The sequence below is a fragment of the Ursus arctos genome, unplaced genomic scaffold (genome assembly GCF_023065955.2).
Source record: "Ursus arctos isolate Adak ecotype North America unplaced genomic scaffold, UrsArc2.0 scaffold_11, whole genome shotgun sequence".
Classification (NCBI taxonomy): Eukaryota; Metazoa; Chordata; class Mammalia; order Carnivora; family Ursidae; genus Ursus; species Ursus arctos.
Genome location: NW_026622775.1, coordinates 39,265,355 through 39,281,867, shown reverse-complemented (window position 1 = coordinate 39,281,867; position 16,513 = coordinate 39,265,355). Strand labels below are relative to the sequence as shown.

General features: G+C 33.4%; 1 protein-coding gene across 5 annotated transcripts in view; it reads left to right on the top strand.

The window, feature by feature from the left end:
* LRBA (LPS responsive beige-like anchor protein) overlaps nt 1-16,513 on the top strand; it is a 791,618-nt gene that overhangs the window by 253,788 nt on the left and 521,317 nt on the right. For all 5 annotated transcript variants that reach the window (XM_044384357.3, XM_026499457.4, XM_026499458.4 and 2 more), the window contains exons 29-31: nt 477-636; nt 3,832-4,279; nt 13,111-13,244. In XM_044384357.3, coding sequence (XP_044240292.2) covers nt 477-636; nt 3,832-4,279; nt 13,111-13,244 — 742 coding nt within the window. The remainder of the gene's footprint in view (nt 1-476; nt 637-3,831; nt 4,280-13,110; nt 13,245-16,513) is intronic.

Genomic DNA, 16,513 nt, shown 5'->3' with positions numbered 1-16,513 from the left:
ACACTTGGTTGTCTGTACTATTTAAAATACTCTTGAGAATTCCTTTGGCATCCTGTTCTGTATCTGATTACCTCACTTTTTTTTTCTTGAATGTTTGTCTTTTAGGAAAATTGTGATTTTTAACACATATTTTAATTCTTATGATTAGAAGTAAAAATAATTATTCATATATAATGGTAATTTCTTACTTGATTAATTTTATGAAGTATATTGGGCCATATATGTCTTCAGACTGAGTTACTTAATTTTCAAAAACAAGCCAAATTCTCTCTTTCCATGTTTCACAAGCATAAAACCTCTCATTGACAGGCATTTTTTCAAAAGTCTTTGCCTAATCTTTGCTAAGGTGAATTTATTATTTTCTGCATATGTTGAAAGATTTTGGCCATGTTTTATATTTAAATGTTATCACATAAAATAAGATTGATACATCTCATTTAGTAGTGGCATGATCAACTACTTTTATTTTTCCCCAGGAGGATAGCAAACAAGCTCAGTTTTTAGCCTTGGCAGTTGTGTACTTTATCTCTGTTCTTATGGTCTCAAAGTATAGAGACATTTTGGAACCCCAAAATGAAAGGCGCAACCAGTCATTTAAGGAAACTAGTAGTGAACATGGGAATTTATCACTTCCTGGTAAGTTTCCATATCTTGTTATCTGGCGTCCAAGGTTTAAGTAAAACATTACCTAATAGTTAAAATACTGATTCTGGAATTTAAATAGGTGTATGCATAAAGTGAGAGTGTACGTTTTTAAATTAACAGCTAAATATTTCAATTTATTTTAAGTATCATGTACGTAGTTGCAATTGGGAGACGATATCTCTTCTTTAATTAAAACATCAGTGAGAAAATGTTATCCTTTGCACATAAAGTTTTAAACATTTTTGTTTGCTTTGGCATTTATTGTGAAGAATAAATCATGTTTTATAAGAGACAGATTTGTTAACAAAAAACTGTAATAACTGGGGGCGCCTGGGGGGCACAGCGGTTAAGCGTCTGCCTTTGGCTCAGGGCGTGATCCCAGCGTTATGGGATCGAGCCCCACATCAGGCTCCTCCGCTGTGGGCCTGCTTCTTCCTCTCCCACTCCCCCTGCTTGTGTTCCCTCTCTTGCTGGCTCTCTATCTCTGTCGAATAAATAAATGAAATCTTTAAAAAAAAAACTGTAATAACTGGAGTATTCTAGAAGTAGCTGCAGATTATAAAGGTATAGTTAGAGAAGCAACTATTTTAGTTGTAGCAGTAGCTACCACTCAGTGGAGGTGATTTATTTATTTAATAAACATGCATTCAGTACCTACTGGGTACTTGAAGAAAAGAGGAAAAAAAATGCCCTCTTGGAGCTTATATTCTAGTGAGAGAAGATGGAAAAGAAGTGCAGGTAATAAGTAAATTGTATAGTATTTTAGAAGGTGGTGAGTGCTAAGAAAAGGTAAAATTGAATAGAGAAAAATACTAGGGATGACCAGGAGAAATGTAGTATGGATTTTTACTCTAAGGAAAATGGAGAATTATTTGAGGGTTTTGAGACAGGAGTTAGGATTGACTTGTTTTTAAAAGTAGCAGTTGGGATTCTGTATGGAGAATACACTCGAGAGAGCCAGGGAAAAAAACCTGTTTTAGTTATATACTGCTGTGTAACATATTACTTTGAAGCTCAGTGGCTAAAACCATAACTGTTTTAATCTTGTTATCATGATTCTGTGAATTTGGTTTGGACAGGGCACAATGGGCATAATTCATCCCTGCTCTAAACAATGTTTGCTGGGGTCTGAAGTGGCTTTTCTACTCACACATCTACTGCCTAGCTAGGATGGCCCCAAGAGTTGAGGCTGCCAGACTTGAAGTGGTTCAGCTGGTGTTAAATGTCTTGGGCCTTGACAGTTGGTCTCAGCTGAAATTCCTTGGTGTTCCATCATTAGTTTGGAGGGCCTCTATCTTTTCACGTAGTCTCTGTACATGTTCTCTGCAGTAAGGTAGCCAGCTTGCCTACAGAGGTGTTCAGGGATTCTGAGAAATGCACAAGCTGCCAGACCTTTGTAAAGATTGGGCACAGACCTGGCCCACTGCCACATTCTGTTGGTTAAAGTAAGTGAGGCCCAGCCACATTCAGGGGGGTGAATACCAGGAGGCATGGGCCGAACAGGATTATTAATGGAACAGTCTAACACAACCAGTTGGGAGGATATTGCAATAATTCAGGGAAGAATGGATTTTGGCATGGACTAAGGCGGGAGCTGTGGAGCTGGTGAGCAGTAGTCAGATTCTGGATATATTTTGATGGTAGGGAGAACAGGATTTAAATACTAGTTGTGGTTATGTGAAAGTTGGAACGTCATCAAGAATGACTATAAGGTGCAGTTGGATAGACTGAAGGCGAAACCTTTTCAGGGAAAGATAAATTCAGTTTTCAACACGTCGAGTTTGAGATATCTTTTAGACATAGAAGATGTAGAGTAGGCACTTATTTAAGTCTGATTTTTGCTGTTGTTGATTTTAAAAGTATTTGAAAAGTTTAAGAATGAATGAGATCACTGAGGGAATAAATGTTGAAAGGGAAGGTAAGTGCTAAGTCCCTCCAACCTAAGAAATCAGGGAGAAAAAGAAGTGAAGGAAATTGAGAAGGAACAACCAGTGAGGTAATAGATGAAAAACCAGAAGAGTATGATGTCCTATTAGCTAAGTGAAAAAAGTATTACCAATTTGGAGGGGATGATCTTTTGCTGCTGCTGTGTCAAGTGCTATTAGGACTGAGAACTGACCATTGGAGTTAGCAAGATGGAGAGTTTTGGTGACCATTGGATTTAGCAAGATGGAGCATTTTTGTTGGAATGCAGTGAGTGCTTGATTAGAGGGAATGAAAGTCAAAAAGAGAAAATAGGTGATGCTCCTTGTTGAACTAGATGTTCAAGATTATCGAATTATTTTTGCACATGGTAGAGATAACATATTTTTTAGAAAGTAGAAACTGTTTGAGGTAGAAATCTTAGAATTACTGTCCAAAGAAATAGCAATATTGTATAAAGGCACAGAAACCCAAAACATTGTCTCATGTTCAGCAGATTGCAAGTAATTTGGTGTTGTAAAGTATAAAATTTGGTGGCAAGAGTAGCAGGAGACAAAGTTGGAAATGAATAGTCATCTGATAAATAGTTGCTGACCACCTACTATTTACCAGGCATTATTGTGAGCCCAGGCATTGTTACAGGTGCTGGACGTGAAGTGTTAAAGAAGACAAATTCCCTGCCTTGGTTAAGTTTACATTCTAGCAGACTTCTATTATTGAAGAGTCTTTATTTTATCCTAAGGATTTTGGGTTTTTTCTTGTAGGCCATTGGCTTTCAACCTTGTGTTACTCTTCATTAGTATGTTATATTCAGTTTGATGCGTTTTTCTCAGATAGTTTGTTATTTATTTTTATTTTTCTCAATATTTTATTAAAGCATCTATTTTGATTATAGGTATACTAATGCAGTGTATTATATAGACTATGTAATTTATTTTTGCCTTTTAGAACATGCTGTGTATTTCATAATTTAAAATAGTAGATGGTAGGGTGTGTTCACTAGGTGATGGGGATTAAGGAGTACAGTTACTGTGATGAGCACAGGGTCTTGTGGGTGATGTATGGAAGTGTTGAATCACTTCATTGTACACCTGAAACTAATATAACACTGTGTGTAAACAAGCTGAAATTAAAAAACTTATTAAAATAAAATAAAAACTTAAAAAAGTAAATAAAATAGTAGATGGCTGTTACGACTGAATGTACCCTTTAAAAATTGGTTCTAAATTTTTTTTTCTTACTTTTCTTCTGTTTCTGGGTAAGATGTAGAAAATACACCATCAGCATTTCGTCCGTTAACACCAGCATCAGTGGAAAAATCTGAAAGCATGTCATCTACTCGAAGGAGGGACTCAGGCATTGGGGAAGAAACAGCTGCTGGCTTAGGAAGCAGTGTGGATGTAGCTCCTCCTGCAGTACCTCCAAGTGTCAGCGCAGGCCCAGATGCAATCAGTGAGGCGCTGTGCACTCTTTCTTTAGAAGTCAATAAATCTCAGGAAACCAGAAATGATGGAGGAAATGAGTTGGAGAACAAGGCTGCGTCATCAGTTCCAGTTTCAAAAAATGTCAATGTAAAGGACATTCTTCGAAGCTTGGTTAATATACCAGCAGATGGAGTCACAGTGGATCCTGCCCTTCTGCCACCAGCCTGCCTTGGAGCTCTCAGTGATCTATCTGTTGAACAACCTGTGCAGTTCAGATCTTTTGATAGGTACTGTTAATAGTCTTTTGTTTTGGTCTGCTTCTATCTATGAATTACAAACATTTAGAGGATGAACAGGAATTTAATTGAACTCTCTTAAATTTTGTAGCTTCAGCATTAGAAAGGGATGTTTTGATCTAGTTTATAAAAATTAAAAGGCTATTTTGTTGTATAAAAAGTTTGTAGGTAGACAACAAGGTATTAAAATTTTATTTCTCATCCTACCCATAAGACGATTTAAAAATAATTTTAATATTTAATTTTAATATTTCATTTGCAAGTTGTACGGTACATAATTTTGTTTGCTAGAAAATTAGAAATCACCTGTACTCACAAATGGCTACCTTTAACTCCTTTGCTGCCAGTACGGAGCCAGACTTTGTGGGAAAAAATAAAAGTGGGCAGCTGTGGATTCCAGTAGACTCAAGAATTCAGCATGGTGTTTAGAGCTTGACAGCTTGAGAAAGCAGACTATAGGTTCTTGATTTTATTGGTTCTGCTGCCTAATAAACCTTTTGCTAATGTGCCTGAAAATTTTTTTATATGTTATTAAACGTTCTGAACTTCTATCTATAAGACATGTATGTATTGAGTTATTAAACATACTCTTTTTCAAACATCATTATTTTTATCTGGGTATAAGCTCTAACTTAATAGAGAAGGTAAAGATCTTCTTTATATGCCAGTTAAAAGAACTTTTGTTTTTCTGGAGTCATTTGAAGGAAGTTGACACAATAGTCCATCCCCTTTGAATATTTTATTGTATATTTTCTACTTAACCACAATACATTAGTCAAAATAAGGAAATTAATACTGATATTATACTACCTTCTAATCTTCAAACACCTTTTAAGTTTCATTAATTGTCTTAATAATACCCTTTATAGTAGAAGGATCCAGTTCAGAATTATGTGTTATATTTTGTTGTGTCTCTTTATTCTCCTTTAATCTAGAAGAACAGTTCTTCAGTCTTTCCTCGAATTTAATGATCTTGACATTAGGAGATGATAGCCCAGCTGTTTTGTAGAATGTCCCTCAGATTTGTCTAATGTTTCTTTAGGATTATATTCAAGTTGATGCGTTTTTGTCAGAAAGATTGCAGAAGTGGCTCTTTTTCTTCTCATTGCATTCCAACAGGTGGCACACATGGTTATTTATTTTATTAGTGCTGATGTTCATTCTGATCATTTATTAAAGCGATATTTTCTGGGTTTCTCCACTGTTAAAGTACTTCTTGTAAAGAGATACGGTGAGACTTTTATCATCCTGATCAAATGAATTCAGTTCATTTTATGGCTTAATGATTTCCTATTTTATTCAGGAGGTTATAATCCATTGTGATTGTTATGCTTTATGTTGATGCTCAGATTGTCTCTCTGATTTGGCCAGTGAGATTCCTTCGAGTTGGCTTCTGTTTTCTTCTGACATATCCTCATCATAATTTCCTTCTGTCGGTTATTTCTGTGTCTCCTCTTCTCTTTATTTCCTCTCATCTCCTAGTTTTCTACTTCAGGCTTGCTGTGGGTTGGAACATTAGGTATCCAAGCTGTTAAAAATTGTTTATAGTGCTTAAGATGCTCTGAAAGAATGCAGGGAATATATAATTTTAGTGGAGGGTATTTTTGCCATCATCCCTTGTCATCTTGTTCCTTCTGCCTCTCTTTAAAGATGAGGTCAGTGTGCTGGAGTGATGACATTGACACAGCCTAAATTCCAGGTAAATAGCATATTGATATATTTATATTGTGACATTACAGGTATAGTGGCTGCTTTTTTAAATAGGCTTTATAACATAGGAGTTAAATTATTGATTCTAGAAATCAGACAAAACTGAGTTTGAGTTCTGGTTCTATAACTTATTAGTGAATTTGGACTAGTTATACCACTGAGCTTCAGCTTCCTTATCATTAAATTGTGTGATATTACACAGCTAAAGACAAAAGACCAAAAAGGCAGAACAGTATGTATTGATGGGAAATGATATTGAAGATATATTAATCTATAACACTTAGCATGAAGGAGTCACTCAATAAATGTGAACTTAGCTCTCCCACCTAATAAGACATTTAGCCATTGCTGCTTTCTGTTGTGTGTATGTGTGTATGCATAGACACTAAAGAGTTGGAATACATATTGCAGATAAAAGGATTATATTCCAAGTATGTGTGTGTGTGTGTGTGTGTGTGTGTGTGTCTGTGTGTATATAAGATGTTAACGAATAAATAAAATGACTAATCTGCTAGAAAAATGAATAAATAACGGGAACAGAGAGTTCATATATAAGAAGATAAATACTGTTAATATGCAAATGTAAAGACGGTCTGTATCACTAATAATGAAGGAAATAAAAATTTTAATAACCACGAGATAATTTCATTTGATTAAATTAGCAGAGGTTTAAAAGATGATACCTAGTGTTACTGAGGGCATGAAAAAACACTTTTACATTGTGGAGAGGGCATATTAATACAATTTATTTGAGTGAAAATTGGCAATATTAATTAAAATTTAAAATATGTAAACTTAATTACTACTAGAAATTAAATCAGAAGACACGCAAGTATAAAATATTTTCTGCTGGAGAAATTTCTTAATTAAGCTAATACTATCAAGCTTTTGCTCTGTGAAAGTCTAGTCTAAAAGCATTTTTTAGGTAAGTAGGTTCAAAGGTAGATACTATTTTTTATTCTTCACAGATGAAAAAACTGAGGCACAGGGAAATTAAGTAGGTAGTCAAGCTCTTATGCTAATAAATTGTGGAAGTAAGATTTGAAACATGGATGACTGATTCTAGACCTTGTCATTTGGCTGTGTTATGCAAACATAGTTGCCAATTTATGAAGTATTGGTTCCAAGCTTACTATATACACATATAGTAAAGTGAGAAAAGCAGAACACTGTTAATGTAAAATGATATTGTAGATATATTATTAAATGAAAAAGCAGTGTACAAAATAGTTTGAAATTTATGATCTTTTTAAAAATTAGGTAAATCTGTTCAGATATGCCTCAAAATGTATGTTTAAAACTGTTCATAGCAATGGCTGTATTTTGAGGGTGGAAAGAGGTGTAAATAACTAGTTTTTAAAATATTCTTAATTTTCATTATTTGTTTAAATTTGTATTAATCTTAAGTTGAGTAGTCAAATACTTAAGTGAGGGTAGATTTTTAAATTTAATATAATCTTCCTAATCTAGTCAAAGAGAGTTTCCTTATTAATGTCCCAAATATTTCAAATTTTTGAAATATTTGGGACATTTATTCTTTTAAGAATGTGTAGAAATTAAATCCGTGCCTTAGTGATACCTTCAGTGAGTGAGTTATGAACTAATTTAGGGAAACCATGCCTCAGTAATACATTAAGGGGTTTATTGAAATAGAATACAAAGGGAAATTTTTGTGATAGTGTTTTTCAGGGTGTTATTTGGAGCTTACATGTCTGGTATGCACTTAACGTATTGTCTGTTGGCAAGCAAAGTGCTCTGTTTTTTCCTCCCTCTTTTTCTTAGCAAGAGACACCTTTTGAAAAACTATTTTCATGCAGGCTTAGGCCAGTGGAATATCTTTGGGAATTTAAAAGCATCCCTCTGATCATGTATTTATCTCTGGAATGCTGTGTCAGAAATCACAACTCTCCTCATATCTTAAGAATTATCAACTCCCAAGCAATAGCTGGAAAGTTTAGAGTAACAGCTACATGAGTGGAACCTTGCTGAAAGGCTGCTAGGTTGTGGGCCTTTGTGGATGGCAAGGTGTTTGTGTTCATTCCCATGCCAAAGTTCTTGCTCTTATCTAATTTGAAGATCCACTCTGGTGATTAGTGGATGCCAGGGATTTATCTTGATAAAGTTCAAGGGCTTGTCTGGCTTTTCAATTAGATCCTTAGGGAGTAAAGTGCTAGGCTTAAAATGCTCTTTTCTTCTTTAGTGAACTATTTGCATGTTAAATAAAATAGCATTTATGTGAAAGTTTATGATATTTGAAATGATATGGTTCTGAAATGGAACTTCTGAGCCTTAGTGATCTGGAAGACATTGTTGCTCTTTGTTTTGACTAAATAAAAAGAAACTTTCACAGAAGTCTCCCTTGTTCATATTTAAAAAAAAGTCAGCAGTGTTTACACTTTATGTGGAATGTTAGGAAAATTACTTTGTCATCTGTAAAATGGGGATGATAATATATAGTTCTTAATTGGATTGTTATAAATAATTTATATATATTCTAAGTATAGTGTCTCACAGATACTAGTTATTCATTAAAGTCAGTGAGTTTGTAAAGAAAATTATAATACGTGGGAGCCTGGGTGGCTCAGTTGGTTAAGCATCCAACTCTTGATTTCTGCACAGGTCATGATCAGGGTCTTGGGATTGAGCCCTGGGTTGGGCTCTGTGCTCAGCGGGGAGTCTGCTTCTCTCCCTCCCCTCCACCCTCCCCCCCTTCTCTCTCTCTCACCCTCCAAAATAAATAAATGTTTAAATCTTTAAAAAAAGAAAATTATAATATGTAAAATTTTATACTTTAATAGTTGGTTTTTAATTGACAGTTTGGAAAGTTAGCTTTAAAACTAAAAGACATATCTGTCTTACAAATTCTTTATACCAAAAAGTTTGAAGTGCTTTTTGTTAAAGTTGATGGAAGATACTAACAATTTAGAGTTATTTGCTTCTTAAATATTAACAAGGATTTCATTTAGTCTGTTAAATAGAAACTTAAGCTGTACCTGGAGAACAAAGCCAGAAATCTTCCTAGCACATTGCTTGGCATATAGGATCTCAAATTTGTGCCAAATGTACATTGCATTTTCTTTGTGTTTTCCAAAGCATTTTAGAGAAATGTGAAATGTTAGTCCTTTCATGATCATTCTTGAGTAATGGTAAAGATAAATTCCTGCAACTTTTTTTAACTGTAGGACATGCTTTATTAGCTTAAATTTATACTTACATACATGATAAATATGATAGTTTAAAGATCACCTTTATTGAAAACTTGACATGGAGACCTTATGATAATGAAAACAGTTAGTAAGGTAGAGGAAAATATCCTGAAATCTGCCCATTTCTTTTTCTTTAAATTGGATCATTATGACTTTGAATTTTCTTTTTTTTTTTTAAAGATTTTATTTATTAATTTGACAGACACAGCCAGGGAGAGAGGGAACACAAGCAGGGGGAGTGGGAAAGGAAGAAGCAGGCTTCCAGCGGAGGAGCCTGATATGGGGCTTGATCCCAGGAGCCTGATATGGGGCTCGATCACGCCCTGAGACGAAGGCAGATGCTTAATGACTGCGCAGCCCAGGCGCCCCTGAATTTTCTTTTTTTTATGTGGACCAAAGCTGAATCATTATTATTTTGCTTCCTCAGAAATGATTTGAATCAGCAAAGAATTTGGAAATTGATTAATTTCATATCTCTATTATGTATTATTTAAATTATTATATAATTAAAAAATTATTTATATTTATAAACTAGTATTTATTAATTAATAATAAGTAGGCTGAAGAATTGAGAACTTTCTCCATTTTTGAGCATATGTATTTTTATTTTAGTTATATATGCATAATTTTATATCTTGGAAATCTTTATTATTATTGCTTGTAGGTGATTATGCTATAGAATTGTGTTTAAATGTTAAAATGATTGTGGTAATGGTTGCATAACTCTGAATATACTAAAAACCATTTAATTGTACACTTAAATTGTGTGATATGTGAATTATATCTCAATGAAACTTCAGGAAAAGGTCAATAGGAGAAAATAGTTCAAATTGGAGCCTCTTGTTTAGACAAATCTGGAATTGTAGGGCATTTACTTTGGCGAGTTACTTTACCTATCTAAGCTTTACTCTTTTAACTTTTAAAGTGGAAGTAATATGTATGTTAGGATTGTTTGGAAAATTAAATAATAATTCTTGGCATATCGTCAGTTTAAATCATAGTTATTAATTTATAAATTTATATAATAGGATCATGTGGAAACATGAAGAATAGTGCATTTTGAACTTTGACTTGGAGATTCTGGGGAAACTTACCTGTAAGCAAGGTTTTGAAAGGTGAGAAGGAAGAGGTTACTGGCAGTCAGGGCTAAGAAAGGCATCTTGGCTGAGGAATAGCATATGCAAAGGGCAGAGTTGTGAAATGACATACGTGCTCAGGAACTGTATGAGCATATTGCAGATGTGTGTGAGGAATGCTGGATTAAATGTAAATTCATATAGGTAGCCTCACTTTAGTTGTGTTAGGAATGAGAATATGAGAAAGATCTTAGAAAATAAATATTTGCTCAACTGTAATAAAGAACAAGCATACATGACTGATAACATTATTAATGGTAATGGCTTTAAGGGTTAGAAATGAGATCAAGTTTTTGTTACCTTTAATTAACCATGTCATCTTGGACAAATAGAAATTGTGCATGTTAAGGAACATCTGTGGTGAATTTTTTCTGTTACTAGTTTTCCTATGTTTTATTGTGAAAATGTTCAAACAGAGAAATTGAAAGAATTATACAGTGAACACCCACAGACCCCGTCACTGAGATATTGCAATTAACCTTTAACTGTCTATGCTTCATCATATAATTCTTCATATATCCATCCCTCTATCCATTAGTCTTATTTTTTTATGTTTCAGCAGACATCAGTTCACTTTGTAAACATTTCAGCATGCAGATCTTTAACGAGAGATCCGTACAGTTTTTAAAGGTAAAATGTACATGCATTGAAAGGCACAGATCTTAAGTGTACCGTTTGATGAATTTTGACAACTTTGTACACCTGTGTAACCCAAGTCCTCAATCAAGACATCATCAGTCTTGAAAGTTCCCTCATGTGCCTTCCCAGCTAGAGGCAATTATTCTTCTGATTCTTTTCCACCATAGGTTAGTTTTGTCTTTTCTAGAACTTCATGTAAAAGGAAATACAGTTTGTGTTCTTCTGTATAAGACTTTCTTCACTCAACATAACACTTTTGAAATTCACCTAGCTTATGTTTAACAGTAATTTCTTTTAATTGCTGATTATTGTTTCATTGTATAAGCATATCACTTATTCATTTTTCTTTTGAAAGGATTCTAAGCTCTTCCAGTTTTTGGCTGTTAGATAAGGCCTCTTGAACATTATCATACTCATTTTTTGTGGACATAAGTTATCTTGAGGAAATTCCTAAGAGTGGGCTTGTACATACGGTAGTTTTATGTCTTAAATTTCAATTATGGAAAAAACAACTTCAGTTTTCTAAATACTATTTTCTGTTGCTCATTTCAGTGCTTAACTATTGTATGAGTGAACTAGATCTTACGAGTTCTTTCTTTTGTGAACAAACGTGAAAGTAAATTCTACATAGCACTCTTACCTCCAAAATACTTTGCTAAGGATGTACCTAGAGATTTTCTTAAACAATGGGTTTATGACTTTCTGCCTTGAGTAGGAAATGCATAAATTACATTTTGTATTACTTTGAGTGTACCGCTAGCGTGCACACACACAGGGTCGTATCTACTCCCCCTAAAGTCAATAATCTTCATCTGATATAAGCTACCATGATTTAAGCACACCATTTTGGATTGAGGGCTCAGGTGGCTGTTACTTCTATTTTTTAGTGTATAGTTAACATTGGCAGTCACCCTTATAATGATGTGACACCGGCTACCCCCAAGTACATTGAATAAGCCATGCCTAACACAAGAGAACTTGATTTAATTGGCAACAGTGTTTGCCATCACATGATAGGCACTGAAGTAAAACAGAACCTATTTCCCTTTGTATTGTCTTTCTTTGGTATAGCAACAAAAACAAAATGTATTTTTAAGGTACTGGAATTACATAATTTCCAATTTTGAATACATTTATTGGGATCAAGTATCTAAGTAACTTTATTTAGAAACTGAATACTTTAAAGCTGTTAAGGGACTACTTGAAGCTTGCAGTTACAATATTGTCAACAAAAGATGTGATTAAATAAATTGAATGTTGAAGACTTTAGGCTTATGGTTAACACCAGGTAATTAAAAGTAAGCACTGCTGTGGGAGTGCATTATATATCAGCTGTCCTCTTTACCTCATTAACTGGGTTTTTGCATGTTTATGGGGAGCTAACTTCAATTAAAAATGCCTTTTAGTTATGCCTAATAAGGTCTTTTAGTTACTATTTTGGTATAAAGTATTACACTTTAATTGAAATTGGTGTATCATAAATACCGGTGTTTGAATAATAGACAAAATGAACGAATTTGATTATTTGGAATTTTTTGCATCTAGCTTTTATACCTATGCGTTGTTTTTTCTATATAATATCAAGATAGTCTTTGGAGCTTAAAAAGAAAAACTTGGATTATATAAATGTTAAAAATTGTTTATATCTGCATTTTTTTTTTACCTTATAAGATTTCTAAGGTTTTATGATTTCAGATTAATGGTGCTTTAAAATCCGTGTAGAAACGTGTTGAGTTTTCTGCTTCAATTCTGAGGTTAAGAAAAAGTTAATTACTTTTCCACTTGAGTGCCAAAATTCCTTTTTTATATACGTTTGGTTATATTTTACTTAAGTTGGATAATTAAAGATGATCATAAATTTGAAGAATCTTAGATAGTAATTGTAAGTTCAAATGTTATAGTGGATTATTATATTTCCATAGGACACTGTCTTCATTCTAAAACATTGAAATTCAGATGAATATGAATGCCATTGGAGAGATTTCTTGAGAGAATATTCTAAATTGTACACCAAAATAGAAATAAGTAAATTATAGAAAGAAATTGGTTTCCTACTTTCTGTTTTGAAATTAACGTAATTAGGTTGAGTGACCTTTTGTATTTTAAAATCTGTTTACTTTCTTTATTACAGAAGTGTCATCATTGCAACAAAAAAATCGGCAGTCTTACCTTCTACACTTACTACAAGTTTACCTACCAATGCTGTCAGCGTGGTTTCTTCAGTAGACTCAAGCCAAGCCTCAGATGTAGGAGGAGAATCACCTGGTGAGTTAGTTATTAATGATTTGAACAAAAAAGTTTTTAGATCCCGTTTTTGCAAAGTTGAAGATTTTTGATAAAGATAAGATATTTTGTTAGGCATGTTATAAATCATTATGCTTTTTTTTTTTTTTTTTTTACTGTTGATTGTTTCATAATTTTCCAAATAAATTTGAGTAGTATCAAATAAATTATATCAAGTTATTTCAATATTTTCATCACTTAAACATAATAATTTTTCTTAATGTGTAGTGATAAGAGGAAGTGTTCACAGTTGGTTAAGTAAAAAAATACGTGCAATACTTTACATATACCATGTAACCGTGGCTATGGAAGTATATATCTTTTATACATGGAAATAGCTAGGAAATATACTCTGAAGTTATTTGATTATTTACATGTGGTTGAACTACTGGCAGTTTTGATTTTTTAATGTCTAAAAATGTTTAGGCATGTTAGTGTCTTTTTCAAAATTTTATCATTAATCTTGTATTATGTTTATGCATAATTATACAATATTCAATTTATTGAAAAAAATTTCTACCTGGAAACCAAAATCTGCAGTAGTAGTACACAGAGTTTTGTGCTGGGTTGCCTTTGTTTTATTAAAAATTAAAAAAAAAAGCCAAATAGACCTTACTTTTTTAGATCAGTTTTAGGTTACAGAAGAATGGAATGGAAAGTACAGAGTTCCATATACTACTTCAGCATTCCCAATTCTCATTACTTCCCATTCCCTGTTACTAACATCTTACAGTAGCGTGGTACATTGTTCCTTTTTTTGTCATTGTTAAAGTGAGAAAATATAAAAGAAAGTAAGTGTAGAACTCTACCAGATTTTCCCATTATGTTTTTGTTTTACTTTGGAGGAGAAACAATTTGGTAATCTATATTGGGTGAATGCAAATTTTGTTCTTTTTCCCCCATCCAAAACCCTTAAAAAAAAAAAGTAACTGTGATTTTTCTAGAACTTCATTTGGGAAAAAGGCAGAAGGTAGGCCATCTTTTAAACTCAGTATTAGTGAATTTCTAATAACTTCCCAGAGCAAATGTAGTAAGTTTAGAGGTTCATAGTACACTGAGTAAAATATTTTCATCTTATTTTGAATATATTGGCTTTTAATTTCAGTTTATGGGACAAAGTAATTAAAGCAATCCTCTGATTGCTTTTAAATATATTTTTCAAAATTCAAATCATGCAGTCTTCAGAAGAGATAAGAAACAGAAAGCTGAGATATTTGGGCAATATTGGATATAAAACAGTATGATAAATATATTTCGGAAGCATTGTACTTTTTCCAGTATATCCATTATTATATAAACTCACCCTGAAGAACCGTATGCAGAATTACAAAATAATTTGCTATTTTGAAAGCTGTTTATTTATTGGCAAACCCCCACAAAACCCTGTATCCAGCCTATATTGTACCCCTTTCCTCCATTATTTAAATTTTGTTAAATTTCTGGTGGTGATGTTTCTCAGATAGTTCCCAGGCATTCCCGTTTTGTGCTAGAATTGTTAGCTCTTTCTTTCTCCCTAAAACCCCTTAATTAAGAAAAAAAATTCCTCGTTAAGTTATTCCAAATCTTTGTGGTGATGGTCTTTGTTTTTATCATTTGTTTTTCATAACTGACTGTTTCTTTCCTCTTTCACTGTGCTCTTATTGTCCTTGTTATATGGTGTCTCCTTGTTATATGGTATATGGTTTATTTCTGTTCCATTCCATTAATTGCTGACATGAACCTTACTACCTTGATAAGGAAAATCTAACTCAGTATAGCGTTTTCAGTCATTGTACTTCTCACTGTCCTACAGCCTCACTTTACATACTTCTGTTTACCATACTTGCCCATGTATCCTGTTCTTTTTTCACTTGGAATCCAAACCCCACAAATAGTTATCTCTTCATCAATATTTTTAACTGAGAGATTTTTGTTTTCTTTTTGGTAGGTCTCAATTTATTTGCCATTAAAAAAAATAGGAGACATATGTTTAGGTTTGTTTTCTTCTGGTTCAAGCAAGAATTGGGAGAAAATGATTTGTGGATGAATTGGTAGTTGTAATTGCATGCTGAGCTGGACAGTTTATTTATTTATTTTTAAAGATTTTATTTATTTGAGTGAGAGAGAGTGAGAGAGAGTGAGGGGAGGAGCAGAGGGAGAGAGGGACAAGCAGGGGTTCTATTCCAGGACCCTGAGATCATGACCTGAGCTGAAATTAAGAGTAGGATGCTTAACTGACTAAGCTATCCAGGCACCCCTGGGCAGTTTATTCTTGCAGATCTGGGTAAGTTAGGTATTAGTCTTGGTTTGATCTTGTGTTATATTCTTAGTATGAAGATATAGTAAATGTCTGTCCCTGTGGATCTTAAACCTTGAATCTTTGTGCCTTGGGGTGACTTCAGTTCTGAACTTTATAGTGAGTCAGCAACAAAAAAATGAACTGCTAAAATTCATTATTAGATTATTGATTAATAAAAAATACAGTTGATAGTAAGTACATGGTACAATAGGAAACATGGGAATTTCCTTGGAAGAAACCATGTAAATACAAAACATAAAATAGGACTTGTAGCAGAAACATTTAAACTATTTAGAAATTTTGGTATCAGAATGGGATTTCTAAATTTTATATGTGGCACAATCAAAGAGAAACTAGAACTGAATACAGTTGGATCCCAGAAAAAGAATTAGAGCTTGTCAGCTTTATGTGAGGTCAGAGATTCTTCTGTCATAATATTATCACCAACTAAAAAGCAAAACAAACTAACAAAAAAGCAGAAGTAGACTCAAATACAGAGAACAAACTGGTGGTTGCCGGAAAAGGGGGTATGGGGTATGGGTGAAATAGGTGAAGGAGAGTGGGAGATACAGGCTTGTAGTCATGGAATGAATAAGTCATATAGCGTAGGAAATACATAGTCATTGGTATTGTAATTGCATTGTATGGTGACAGGTAGTAATTACACTTGTGGTGAGCAAGCATATTCTATATATATTTCATAATATCTAGAATTGTGTAATCACTATGTTGTACATCTGAAACTAATGAAACATTGTGTGTCAACTGTACTTAAAGAAAAATCACCCAAATCTTTAACTGCAAAAAAATTAAAGATTTGTACATTTAATTTTAAACTGTGCATTACTGAAACTGTGCTTAGTATACAAATTTTGATTATCATGCAAATTTTGATTATTATACAATTTCAGATTTTTGTTTGGATAATATTCCTTAGCTTCTGTAACATTTTATTAGCAAAAAAGGATAGTCT